Source organism: Phyllobates terribilis, unplaced genomic scaffold, assembly GCF_046119375.1.
Source record: "Phyllobates terribilis strain yellow unplaced genomic scaffold, ASM4611937v1 Scaffold_14__1_contigs__length_39327217, whole genome shotgun sequence".
NCBI classification, from domain to species: domain Eukaryota; kingdom Metazoa; phylum Chordata; class Amphibia; order Anura; family Dendrobatidae; genus Phyllobates; species Phyllobates terribilis.
Window position 1 is genome coordinate 34,000,200 of NW_027362774.1, and position 15,315 is coordinate 34,015,514.

Sequence of the window (15,315 nt, forward strand, 5' to 3'; positions counted from 1 at the left end):
TCAGCTCCCACAGGCCCTGCCGACAAGGGCGCCGCCTCCTGGTGGTAAGTGTTAGTGGGGCATCTGTGGGTCACAACGCCACCTGGTGCCGGTTCTCGGAGCACCCGGATGGCTCTGTCCTTGAACTGTGCAAATCCCAGATGAGGGTCCTGTAAGGCCATTGCCCGCAACTGGGTTCGGTGGGCATTGCAATATAAACCCTCTATAAATTGTTCAGTCAACAGCCTGTCCTCGTCTCCCACGCCGTCAGGGTCGGTCTGCTTAATGGCTCTCAGGGCCTCTTGTAGGTTTAGGGCATAGTCCCTTATACTCTCATGTGCCCGCTGCTTGCACCCGTAGAATCTAAGCTTGATCTCGGCTGAGGTGCGGGTATCAAAGGTGTCCCTCAGCCGGGTTAGTATCCCTGCGACAGTCCTCCCCCAGGTGGCCAGGACTTTACCTCCTTTTGGGCTGCTCCGGTTAATTGGGCCACCAGGATGCTCACTTTTTGCTCTTCTGTGAGGGGGTACACCTGGAAGAGGCTATCCAGCTTTTCTCTAAAGTCATGCAGGGTATGTGACTCCCCCGAGTACTGGGGTAGCCAGGCTGCTCCCGGGATATAGGGCATGGTGAAAGGCATGACTGCAGCAGCGGTGGCGCTGGCGGGGGTTGAAGCGGTGAAGCTCTCCTCCGTATCCGACATCTTCCTCCCCCCTAGTGGACCGTGGCCTACCTTGCGATGATCCTCTTCCGTAGGCCGCGGCTCTGCAGTGGATCGTCAGGGTTGAGGACCTTCCGTCGCGCTCCTGTGACGTCGGCGTCTGCTGGGCTCCTTCCAGGACCTTACGCAACGTCCGGACGTGAGGCGGGGCTTCAGTTCTCGCGCGCTTTCGGAGTCCACGCCCCTCTTCTTCCCGCGCGGCGTCCTCAAGATGGCGTCCAATGGCGGGAAAACTCCACGTATGGCGGGAAGAAGGCTGAAGATGGCGCCGGATGGCGGGAAAACTCCACCGATGGCGGGAAGGAAGCGGGAGATGGCGCCGGATGGCGGGAATCTTCACCACAGGTAAGTTTGAACAGTCTTTTTCAGGCACGCAGTACCCGGTGGTTGCGGGCACGAGATCCTGCCGACTACGCCAAAAGTTGACGCGCCCCTGGGCCTGTGTCGCGCTGCGTTGCGCACGCGGGAGCTTACCCGGAGCCGGATCTGTTGAGGGTTGTAGTCTCGTGGCGGTGATCCGGTCCGTGCCCAGGGAGTCAGACTAAGTGGCGCTGTATCAGTGGTAGATGTTGGACGACTACGCCACCCGTTGAGTACAGCTGAGGAGCTGCTGCTGCAGGGCAGACCGCTGAGGCCGGTGGTAGGATTGTGCAGCGTGATAGCATAACCCCCAACGGGAGGGGTATGGCCTCAGGGCAGCCGACGTGGACGATGGGGGTAGCAGGAACCACTGGGAGACGGTACGGTGTAGTTCAGGGTCTTTACTGGTGATAAAGATAGACCCTCCCGGAGTACTGGCTAGCGATCGGGGCCTGGTCAGTCCTTGAGCAGATGGGATCTCCCCTGGCCAGGCGGAGTTGTAGGCCTCCCAAACTGACTGTACTCTTCTGGCTACCTTGCTAGAGGCGGGTATAAGTAGCCCACGTCCCTGAGTGTACCGTGTGGTGCTCACCCGTATGGCCGGTGACTTGGGGCCTTCTAGTAGCTTCCGCTCCACGACGGCGGTGCTGGTCCCACGCGTGTGACCGTGCCTTCGGGTTTCTGGGCCAGAGGACCTGCAATCCCCTGCCGGTCGGTTTCTGCTGCTGGGTAGGAGTTAGTCCCCACAGCCTCGGACTCCGGGTCCGGTGATACTTCTCAGTCAGGGCGAGCTCTGCAGCTGCCAGCCCCTGACTCCTTATAGCACTGCTCCCACAGAGCTCCTGATGTTCTTTTCCTATATCTGCTTCTCTTCTCTGTCTCTACCTCTTCTCTACTCATTAACCCTGCCTCAGCCCTAGGTTTATCTAGGGGAAGTTCTTCCCCTCCCAGGACTGGGCAGGAGGTGTGGCATGCATAGGATCCCTGACCAAGAGACCTCCCACCTGCTCTCAGACGTAATATCTCTATCACTGTGGCAACCAGACCCCTGGGGTGTCACATTCACTTCCTTCTTTAGTTTCAATATCTCCCCCCTCCCTGCTTGGATATTGAAGGGCAGGAGAGCAGGGGTTGGATATACCAACCATGGTTGACGTTTCGTCATTTGGACAGGACCACAAGAAGAAATTACTGCATTCAACACCAGTGATATAGGCTGGAGATTTACATCAGAACAGAAGCATTTCTGGATGTTGAGATTATTAAGAACAGCCGGGGTCGTCTTACCACTGGGATATACAGAAAAACCGGCAGCCATGAACGCCCAGGCACCAACCTGCCCCTCTGAGGAAGGGACAATATCTAAGAGCCGGAAGGAACTGTTCTGAGGGGGAGAGATTCAGAGGAAGGGGCCGCCCAGATGATACCTGGAGTATGAGAGAGACCACCCTCCTCCAACCAAAAGAAACAATGGATACAGTCAGGGTCAGGGGAGGGATAGAGCGGAGGGATATTTAAAACGGAGAAGGAAGTGTATCATAGGCACCTATGACAACCAGGTTACAATTCTTAACAAACATTGGGGCATCCTAATTCTAGGACGTGATTGACCAGATTTGGTTTATTTAATCTTGGCGTCTGCTATTACTCTAGCCAAGGGCCACCAGGTTCAGACAGGGCGAGCCGCCGTGGAGCATATTAATAGGCCGCAACCTCCGCGGTCAGACAGGGCGAGGCGCCGTGGAGCGATGGTGCATATTAATAGGCCACCAACCTCCGCGGTCAGGCAGGGCGAGCCGCTGTGGAGCAATGGTGCATATTAATAGGCCACCAACCTCTGCGGTCAGGCAGGGCGAGCCGCTGTGGAGCAATGGTGCATATTAATAGGCCACAACCTCCACGGTCAGGCAGGGCGAGCCGCTGTGGAGCGATGGTGCATATTAATAGGCCACCAACCTCTGCGGTCAGGCAGGGTCCACCCTGTCAGCGATATACAGGGAGAGGCCGCTATACACAGTTATAGGCTGCACGGGCTGGTGATTGATAACACGCTACATTGTGACACCTCACATCCTCTTGGTTTTACTATATACATTGTATCGTTTATAATAATAGTTACATTCTACGAGGCTGATATATCCTGAGATTATTCCCCCAACTCTACTGCCAGGAATCCACACAGAAAACACCACGAGAAACACCGATCTCTCACCCATCCCGAGCAAAGTGCGCCCAATACTTCATGACGAATTTACTCAAAGTCTTCTCCTCCTCAGTGTCCGCACCTAAGAAATCAGAAACATCCGGAAGTCAGCCCAGAATTACAACCAGCAGAATAGTGAGTGCAGCTCTGGAGTATAACACAGGAGGTAACTCAGGATCAGTAATGTAATGTATGTACACAGTGACTGCACCAGCAGAATAGTGAGTGCAGCTCTGGAGTATAATACAGGAGGTAACTCAGGATCAGTAATGTAATGTATGTACACAGTGACTGCACCAGCAGAATAGTGAGTGCAGCTCTGGAGTATAATACAGGATGTAACTCAGGATCAGTAATGTATGTAGACAGTGACTGCACCAGCAGAATAGTGAGTGCAGCTCTGGGGTATAATACAGGATGTAACTCAGGATCAGTAATGTAATGTATGTACACAGTGACTGCACCAGTAGAATAGTGAGTGCAGCTCTGGAGTATAATACAGGATGTAACTCAGGATCAGTAATGTAATGTATGTACACAGTGACTGCACCAGCAGAATAGTGAGTGCAGCTCTGGAGTATAATACAGGATGTAACTCAGGATCAGTAATGTAATATATGTACACAGTGACTGCACCAGCAGAATAGTGAGTGCAGCTCTGGAGTATAATACACGATGTAACTCAGGATCAGTAATGTAATATATGTACACAGTGACTGCACCAGCAGAATAGTGAGTGCAGCTCTGGAGTATAATACAGGATGTAACTTAGGATCAGTAATGTAATGTATGTACACAGTGACTGCACCAGCAGAATAGTGAGTGCAGCTCTGGAGTATAATACAGGAGGTAACTCAGGATCAGTAATGTAATGTATGTACACAGTGATTGCACCAGCAGAATAGTGAGTGCAGCTCTGGAGTATAATACAGGATGTAACTCAGGATCAGTAATGTAATGTATGTACACAGTGACTGCACCAGCAGAATAGTGAGTGCAGCTCTGGAGTATAATACAGGAAGTAACTCAGGATCAGTAATGTAATGTATGTACACAGTGACTGCACCAGCAGAATAGTGAGTGCAGCTCTGGAGTATAATACAGGAGGTAATTCAGGATCAGTAATGTAATGTATGTACACAGTGACAGCACCAGCAGAATAGTGAGTGCAGCTCTGGAGTATAATACAGGAGGTAACTCAGGATCAGTAATGTAATGTATGTACACAGTGACTGCACCTGCAGAATAGTGAGTGCTGCTCTGGGGTATAATACAGGATGTAACTCAGGATCAGTAATGTAATGTATGTACACAGTGACTGCACCAGCAGAATAGTGAGTGCAGCTCTGGAGTATAATACAGGAGGTAACTCAGGATCAGTAATGTAATGTATGTACACAGTGACTGCACCAGCAGAATAGTGAGTGCAGCTCTGGAGTATAATACAGGAAGTAACTCAGGATCAGTAATGTAATGTATGTACACAGTGACTGCACCTGCAGAATAGTGAGTGCTGCTCTGGGGTATAATACAGGATGTAACTCAGGATCAGTAATGTAATGTATGTACACAGTGACTGCACCAGCAGAATAGTGAGCGCAGCTCTGGAGTATAATACAGGATGTAACTCAGGATCAGTAATGTAATGTATGTACACAGTGACTGCACCAGCAGAATAGTGAGTGCAGCTCTGGAGTATAATACAGGATGTAACTCAGGATCAGTAATGTAATGTATGTACACAGTGACTGCACCAGCAGAATAGTGAGCGCAGCTCTGGAGTATAATACAGGATGTAACTCAGGATCAGTAATGTAATGTATGTACACAGTGACTGCACCAGCAGAAAAGTGAGTGCAGCTCTGGAGGATAATACAGGATGTAACTCAGGATCAGTAATGTAATGTATGTATACAGTGACTGCACCAGCAGAATAGTGAGTGCAGCTCTGGAGTATAATACAGGATGTAAATCAGGATCAGTAATGTATGTACACAGTGACTGCACCAGCAGAATAGTGAGTGCAGCTCTGGAGGATAATACAGGATATAACACAGGATCAGTAATGTAATGTATGTACACAGTGACTGCACCAGCAGAATAGTGAGCGCAGCTCTGGAGTATAATACAGGAGGTAACTCAGGATCAGTAATGTATGTACACAGTGACTGCACCAGCAGAATAATGAGTGCAGCTCTGCAGTATAATACAGGATGTAACTCAGGATCAGTAATGTAATGTATGTACACAGTGACTGTACCAGCAGAATAGTGAGTGCAGCTCTGGAGTATAATACAGGATGTAACTCAGGATCAGTAATGTAATGTATGTACACAGTGACTGCACCAGCAGAATAGTGAGTGCAGCTCTGGAGGATAATACAGGATGTAACTCAGGATCAGTAATGTAATGTATGTACACAGTGACTGTACCAGCAGAATAGTGAGTGCAGCTCTGGAGTATAATACAGGATGTAACTCAGGATCAGTAATGTAATGTATGTACACAGTGACTGCACCAGCAGAACAGTGAGTGCAGCTCTGGAGTATAATACAGGAGGTAACTCAGGATCAGTAATGTAATGTATGTACACAGTGACTGCACCAGCAGAATAGTGAGTGCAGCTCTGGAGTATAATACAGGAGATAACTCAGGATCAGTAATGTAATGTATGTACACAGTGACTGCACCAGCAGAATAGTGAGCGCAGCTCTGGAGTATAATACAGGATGTAACTCAGGATCAGTAATGTAATGTATGTATACAGTGACTGCACCAGCAGAATAGTGAGTGCAGCTCTGGAGTATAATACAGGAGGTAACTCAGGATCAGTAATGTAATGTATGTACACAGTGACTGCACCAGCAGAATAGTGAGTGCAGCTCTGGAGTATAATACAGGAGGTAACTCAGGATCAGTAATGTAATGTATGTACACAGTGACTGCTCCAGCAGAATAGTGAGTGCAGCTCTGGAGGATAATACAGGAGGTAACTCTGGATCAGTAATGTAATGTATGTACACAGTGACTGTACCAGCAGAATAGTGAGTGCAGCTCTGGAGTATAATACAGGATGTAACTCAGGATCAGTAATGTAATGTATGTGCACAGTGACTGCACCAGCAGAATAGTGAGCGCAGCTCTGGAGTATAATAGAGGATGTAACTCAGGATCAGTAATGTAATGTATGTACACAGTGACTGCACCAGCAGAATAGTGAGTGCAGCTCTGGAGTATAATACAGGATGTAACTCAGGATCAGTAATGTAATGTATGTGCACAGTGACTGCACCAGCAGAATAGTGAGCGCAGCTCTGGAGTATAATAGAGGATGTAACTCAGGATCAGTAATGTAATGTATGTACACAGTGACTGCTCCAGCAGAATAGTGAGTGCAGCTCTGGAGTATAATACAGGATGTAACTCAGGATCAGTAATGTAATGTATGTACACAGTGACTGTACCAGCAGAATAGTGAGTGCAGCTCTGGGGAATAATACAGGAGGTAACTCAGGATCAGTAATGTATGTACACAGTGACTGCACCAGCAGAATAGTGAGTGCAGCTCTGGGGTATAATACTGGAGGTAACTCAGGATCAGTAATGTATGTACACAGTGACTGCTCCAGCAGAATAGTGAGTGCAGCTCCGGGGTATAATACAGGAGGTAACTCGGGATCAGTAATGCATGTACACAGTGACTGCTCCAGCAGAATAGTGAGTGCAGCTCTGGGGTATAATACAGGAGGTAACTCAGGATCAGTAATGTATGTACACAGTGACTGCACCAGCAGAATAGTGAGTGCAGCTCTGGAGTATAATACAGGAGGTAACTCAGGATCAGTAATGTAATGTATGTACACAGTGACTGCTCCAGCAGAATAGTGAGTGCAGCTCTGGAGTATAATACAGGAGGTAACTCAGGATCAGTAATGCATGTACACAGTGACTGCACCAGCAGAATAGTGAGTGCAGCTCTGGAGTATAATACAGGAGGTAACTCAGGATCAGTAATGTAATGTATGTACACAGTGACTGCACCAGCAGAATAGTGAGTGCAGCTCTGGAGTATAATACAGGAGGTAACTCAGGATCAGTAATGTAATGTATGTACACAGTGACTGCTCCAGCAGAATAGTGAGTGCAGCTCTGGAGTATAATACAGGAGGTAACTCAGGATCAGTAATGCATGTACACAGTGACTGCTCCAGCAGAATAGTGAGTGCAGCTCTGGGGTATAATACAGGAGGTAACTCAGAATCAGTAATGTATGTACACAGTGACTGCACCAGCAGAATAGTGAGTGCAGCTCTGGAGTATAATACAGGAGGTAACTCAGGATCAGTAATGTAATGTATGTACACAGTGACTGCTCCAGCAGAATAGTGAGTGCAGCTCTGGAGTATAATACAGGATGTAACTCAGGATCAGTAATGTAATGTATGTACACAGTGACTGCACCAGCAGAATAGTGAGTGCAGCTCTGGAGGATAATACAGGATGTAACTCAGGATCAGTAATGCATGTACACAGTGACTGCACCAGCAGAATAGTGAGTGCAGCTCTGGAGGATAATACAGGAGGTAACTCTGGATCAGTAATGTAATGTATGTACACAGTGACTGTACCAGCAGAATAGTGAGTGCAGCTCTGGAGTATAATACAGGATGTAACTCAGGATCATTAATGTAATGTATGTACACAGTGACTGCACCAGCAGAATAGTGAGTGCAGCTCTGGAGTATAATACAGGATGTAACTCAGGATCAGTAATGTAATGTATGTACACAGTGACTGCTCCAGCAGAATAGTGAGTGCAGCTCTGGAGTATAATACAGGATGTAACTCAGGATCAGTAATGTAATGTATGTACACAGTGACTGCACCAGCAGAATAGTGAGTGCAGCTCTGGAGTATAATACAGGATGTAACTCAGGATCAGTAATGTAATGTATGTACACAGTGACTGCACCAGCAGAATAGTGAGTGCAGCTCTGGAGTATAATACAGGAGGTAACTCAGGATCAGTAATGTAATGTATGTACACAGTGACTGCACCAGCAGAATAGTGAGTGCAGCTCTGGAGTATAATACAGGATGTAACTCAGGATCAGTAATGTAATGTATGTACACAGTGACTGCACCAGCAGAATAGTGAGTGCAGCTCTGGAGTATAATACAGGAGGTAACTCAGGATCAGTAATGTAATGTATGTACACAGTGACTGCACCAGCAGAATAGGGAGTGCAGCTCTGGAGTATAATACAGGAGGTAACTCACGATCAGTAATGTAATGTATGTACACAGTGACTGCACCAGCAGAATAGTGAGTGCAGCTCTGGAGTATAATACAGGATGTAACTCAGGATCAGTAATGTAATGTATGTACACAGTGACTGCACCAGCAGAATAGTAAGCGCAGCTCTGGAGTATAATACAGGATGTAACTCAGGATCAGTAATGTAATGTATGTACACAGTGACTGCACCAGCAGAATAGTGAGTGCAGCTCTGGAGTATAATACAGGATGTAACTCAGGATCAGTAATGTAATGTATGTACACAGTGACTGCACCAGCAGAATAGTAAGCGCAGCTCTGGAGTATAATACAGGATGTAACTCAGGATCAGTAATGTAATGTATGTACACAGTGACTGCACCAGCAGAATAGTGAGTGCAGCTCTGGAGTATAATACAGGATGTAACTCAGGATCAGTAATGTAATGTATGTACACAGTGACTGCACCAGTAGAATAGTGAGTGCAGCTCTGGAGTATAATACAGGAGGTAACTCAGGATCAGTAATGTAATGTATGTACACAGTGACTGCACCAGCAGAATAGTGAGTGCAGCTCTGGAGTATAATACAGGAGGTAACTCAGGATCAGTAATGTAATGTATGTACACAGTGACTGCACCAGCAGAATAGTGAGTGCAGCTCTGGAGTATAATACAGGAGGTAACTCAGGATCAGTAATGTAATGTATGTACACAGTGACTGCACCAGCAGAATAGTGAGTGCAGCTCTGGAGTATAATACAGGATGTAACTCAGGATCAGTAATGTAATGTATGTACACAGTGACTGCACCAGCAGAATAGTAAGCGCAGCTCTGGAGTATAATACAGGATGTAACTCAGGATCAGTAATGTAATGTATGTACACAGTGACTGCACCAGCAGAATAGTGAGTGCAGCTCTGGGGTATAATACAGGAGGTAACTCAGGATCAGTAATGTAATGTATGTACACAGTGACTGCACCAGCAGAATAGTGAGTGCAGCTCTGGAGTATAATACAGGATGTAACTCAGGATCAGTAATGTAATGTATTTACACAGTGACTGCACCAGCAGAATAGTGAGTGCAGCTCTGGAGTATAACACAGGATGTAACTCAGGATCAGTAATGTAATGTATGTACACAGTGACTGCACCAGCAGAATAGTGAGTGCAGCTCTGGAGTATAATACAGGATGTAACTCAGGATCAGTAATGTAATGTATGTACACAGTGACTGCACCAGCAGAATAGTGAGTGCAGCTCTGGAGTATAATACAGGAGGTAACTCAGGATCAGTAATGTAATGTATGTACACAGTGACTGCACCAGCAGAATAGGGAGTGCAGCTCTGGAGTATAATACAAGATGTAACTCAGGATCAGTAATGTAATGTATGTACACAGTGACTGCACCAGCAGAATAGTGAGTGCAGCTCTGGAGTATAATACAGGAGGTAACTCAGGATCAGTAATGTAATGTATGTACACAGTGACTGCACCAGCAGAATAGTGAGTGCAGCTCTGGAGTATAATACAGGAGGTAACTCACGATTAGGAATGTAATGTATGTACACAGTGACTGCACCAGCAGAATAGTGAGTGCAGCTCTGGAGTATAATACAGGATGTAACTCAGGATCAGTAATGTAATGTATGTACACAGTGACTGCACCAGCAGAATAGTGAGCGCAGCTCTGGAGTTTAATACAGGATGTAACTCAGGATCAGTAATGTAATGTATGTACACAGTGACTGCACCAGCAGAATAGTGAGTGCAGCTCTGGAGTATAATACAGGATATAACTCAGGATCAGTAATGTAATGTATGTACACAGTGACTGCACCAGCAGAATAGTGAATGCAGCTCTGGAGTATAATACAGGATATAACTCAGGATCAGTAATGTAATGTATGTACACAGTGACTGCACCAGCAGAATAGTGAGTGCAGCTCTGGGGTATAATGCAGGAGGTAACTCAGGATCAGTAATGTAATGTATGTACACAGTGACTGCACCAGCAGAATAGTGAGCGCAGCTCTGGAGTATAACACAGGATGTAACTCAGGATCAGTAATGTAATGTATGTACACAGTGACTGCACCAGCAGAATAGTGAGTGCAGCTCTGGAGTATAATACAGGAGGTAACTCGGGATCAGTAATGTAATGTATGTACACAGTGACTGCACCAGCACAATAGTGAGTGCAGCTCTGGGGTATAATGCAGGAGGTAACTCAGGATCAGTAATGTAATGTATGTACACAGTGACTGCACCAGCAGAATAGTGAGTGCAGCTCTGGAGTATAATACAGGATGTAACTCAGGATCACTAATGCAATGTATGTACACAGTGACTGCACCAGCAGAATAGTGAGTGCAGCTCTGGAGTATAATACAGGATGTAACTCAGGATCACTAATGCAATGTATGTACACAGTGACTGCACCAGCAGAATAGTGAGTGCAGCTCTGGAGTATAATACAGGATGTAAATCAAGATCAGTAATGTATGTACACAGTGACTGCACCAGCAGAATAGTGAGTGCAGCTCTGGAGTATAATACAGGATGTAACTCAGGATCACTAATGCAATGTATGTACACAGTGACTGCACCAGCAGAATAGTGAGTGCAGCTCTGGAGGATAATACAGGATGTAACTCAGGATCAGTAATGTAATGTATGTACACAGTGACTGCACCAGCAGAATAGTGAGTGCAGCTCTGGGGTATAATACAGGATATAACTCAGGATCAGTAATGTAATGTATGTACACAGTGACTGCACCAGCAGAATAGTAAGCGCAGCTCTGGAGTATAATACAGGATGTAACTCAGGATCAGTAATGTAATGTATGTACACAGTGACTGCACCAGCAGAATAGTGAGTGCAGCTCTGGGGTATAATACAGGAGGTAACTCAGGATCAGTAATGTAATGTATGTACACAGTGACTGCACCAGCAGAATAGTGAGTGCAGCTCTGGAGTATAATACAGGATGTAACTCAGGATCAGTAATGTAATGTATTTACACAGTGACTGCACCAGCAGAATAGTGAGTGCAGCTCTGGAGTATAATACAGGATGTAACTCAGGATCAGTAATGTAATGTATGTACACAGTGACTGCACCAGCAGAATAGTGAGTGCAGCTCTGGAGTATAATACAGGATGTAACTCAGGATCAGTAATGTAATGTATGTACACAGTGACTGCACCAGCAGAATAGGGAGTGCAGCTCTGGAGTATAATACAAGATGTAACTCAGGATCAGTAATGTAATGTATGTACACAGTGACTGCACCAGCAGAATAGTGAGTGCAGCTCTGGAGTATAATACAGGAGGTAACTCAGGATCAGTAATGTAATGTATGTACACAGTGACTGCACCAGCAGAATAGGGAGTGCAGCTCTGGAGTATAATACAAGATGTAACTCAGGATCAGTAATGTAATGTATGTACACAGTGACTGCACCAGCAGAATAGTGAGTGCAGCTCTGGAGTATAATACAGGAGGTAACTCAGGATCAGTAATGTAATGTATGTACACAGTGACTGCACCAGCAGAATAGTGAGTGCAGCTCTGGAGTATAATACAGGAGGTAACTCACGATTAGGAATGTAATGTATGTACACAGTGACTGCACCAGCAGAATAGTGAGTGCAGCTCTGGAGTATAATACAGGATGTAACTCAGGATCAGTAATGTAATGTATGTACACAGTGACTGCACCAGCAGAATAGTGAGTGCAGCTCTGGAGTTTAATACAGGATGTAACTCAGGATCAGTAATGTAATGTATGTACACAGTGACTGCACCAGCAGAATAGTGAGTGCAGCTCTGGAGTATAATACAGGATATAACTCAGGATCAGTAATGTAATGTATGTACACAGTGACTGCACCAGCAGAATAGTGAATGCAGCTCTGGAGTATAATACAGGATATAACTCAGGATCAGTAACGTAATGTATGTACACAGTGACTGCACCAGCAGAATAGTGAGTGCAGCTCTGGAGTATAATACAGGATGTAACTCAGGATCAGTAATGTAATGTATGTACACAGTGACTGCACCAGCAGAATAGTGAGTGCAGCTCTGGAGTATAATACAGGATATAACTCAGGATCAGTAATGTAATGTATGTACACAGTGACTGCACCAGCAGAATAGTGAGTGCAGCTCTGGAGTTTAATACAGGATGTAACTCAGGATCAGTAATGTAATGTATGTACACAGTGACTGCACCAGCAGAATAGTGAGTGCAGCTCTGGGGTATAATACAGGATGTAACTCAGGATCAGTAATGTTATGTATGTACACAGTGACTTTACCAGCAGAATAGTGAGTGCAGCTCTGGAGTATAATACAGGATGTAACTCAGGATCAGTAATGTAATGTATGTACACAGTGACTGCACCAGCAGAATAGTGAGTGCAGCTCTGGAGTATAATACAGGAGGTAACTCGGGATCAGTAATGTAATGTATGTACACAGTGACTGCACCAGCAGAATAGTGAGTGCAGCTCTGGGGTATAATGCAGGAGGTAACTCAGGATCAGTAATGTAATGTATGTACACAGTGACTGCACCAGCAGAATAGTGAGCGCAGCTCTGGAGTATAACACAGGATGTAACTCAGGATCAGTAATGTAATGTATGTACACAGTGACTGCACCAGCAGAATAGTGAGTGCAGCTCTGGAGTATAATACAGGAGGTAACTCGGGATCAGTAATGTAATGTATGTACACAGTGACTGCACCAGCACAATAGTGAGTGCAGCTCTGGGGTATAATGCAGGAGGTAACTCAGGATCAGTAATGTAATGTATGTACACAGTGACTGCACCAGCAGAATAGTGAGTGCAGCTCTGGAGTATAATACAGGATGTAACTCAGGATCACTAATGCAATGTATGTACACAGTGACTGCACCAGCAGAATAGTGAGTGCAGCTCTGGAGTATAATACAGGATGTAACTCAGGATCACTAATGCAATGTATGTACACAGTGACTGCACCAGCAGAATAGTGAGTGCAGCTCTGGAGTATAATACAGGATGTAAATCAAGATCAGTAATGAATGTACACAGTGACTGCACCAGCAGAATAGTGAGTGCAGCTCTGGAGTATAATACAGGATGTAACTCAGGATCACTAATGCAATGTATGTACACAGTGACTGCACCAGCAGAATAGTGAGTGCAGCTCTGGAGGATAATACAGGATGTAACTCAGGATCAGTAATGTAATGTATGTACACAGTGACTGCACCAGCAGAATAGTGAGTGCAGCTCTGGGGTATAATACAGGATATAACTCAGGATCAGTAATGTAATGTATGTACACAGTGACTGCACCAGCAGTATAGTGAGTGCAGCTCTGGAGTATAATACAGGAGGTAACTCAGGATCAGTAATGTAATGTATGTAGACAGTGACTGCACCAGCAGAATAGTGAGTGCAGCTCTAGAGTATAATACAGGAGGTAACTCAGGATCAGTAATGTACTGTATGTACACAGTGACTGCACCAGCAGAATAGTGAGTGCAGCTCTGGGGTATAATACAGGAGGTAACTCAGGATCAGTAATGTAATGTATGTACACAGTGACTGCACCAGCAGAATAGTGAGTGCAGCTCTGGAGTATAATAGAGGATATAACTCAGGATCAGTAATGTAAAGTATGTACACAGTGACTGCACCAGCAGAATAGTGAGTGCTGCTCTGGAGTATAATACAGGATGTAACTCAGGATCTGTAATGTAATGTATGTACACAGTGACTGCACCCGCAGAATAGTGAGTGCAGCTCTGGAGTATAATACAGGATGTAACTCAGGATCAGTAATGTAATGTATGTACACAGTGACTGCACCCGCAGAATAGTGAGTGCAGCTCTGGAGTATAATACAGGAGGTAACTCAGGATCAGTAATGTAATGTATGTACACAGTGACTGCACCCGCAGAATAGTGAGTGCTGCTCTGGAGTATAATACAGGATGTAACTCAGGATCAGTAATGTAATGTATGTACACAGTGACTGCACCCGCAGAATAGTGAGTGCAGCTCTGGAGTATAATACAGGATGTAACTCAGGATCAGTAATGTAATGTATGTACACAGTGACTGCACCAGCAGAATAGTGAGTGCAGCTCTGGAGTATAATACAGGATGTAACTCAGGATCAGTAATGTAACGTATGTACACAGTGACTGCACCAGCAGAATAGTGAGTGCAGCTCTGGAGTATAATACAGGATGTAACTCAGGATCAGTAATGTAATGTATGTACACAGTGACTGCACCCGCAGAATAGTGAGTGCAGCTCTGGAGTATAATACAGGAGGTAACTCAGGATCAGTAATGTAATGTATGTACACAGTGACTGCACCCGCAGAATAGTGAGTGCTGCTCTGGAGTATAATACAGGATGTAACTCAGGATCAGTAATGTAATGTATGTACACAGTGACTGCACCCGCAGAATAGTGAGTGCAGCTCTGGAGTATAATACAGGATGTAACTCAGGATCAGTAATGTAATGTATGTACACAGTGACTGCACCAGCACAATAGTGAGTGCAGCTCTGGAGTATAATACAGGATGTAACTCAGGGTCAGTAATGTAATGTATGTACACAGTGACTCCACCAGCAGAATAGTGAGTGCAGCTCTGGAGTATAATACAGGAGGTAACTCAGGATCAGTAATGCAATGTATGTACACAGTGACTGCACCAGCACAATAGTGAGTGCAGCTCTGGAGTATAATACAG

At 45.6% G+C, this 15,315-nt stretch overlaps 1 protein-coding gene across 1 annotated transcript in view; it reads right to left on the bottom strand.

Annotated features, from left to right (window-relative positions):
• Positions 1 to 15,315, bottom strand: part of LOC141175902 (cocaine esterase-like) — a 271,706-nt gene that overhangs the window by 10,080 nt on the left and 246,311 nt on the right. The window contains exon 12 of the mRNA XM_073659894.1: positions 3,273 to 3,345. Within this exon, the coding sequence (XP_073515995.1) occupies positions 3,273 to 3,345 (73 nt within the window). The remainder of the gene's footprint in view (positions 1 to 3,272; positions 3,346 to 15,315) is intronic.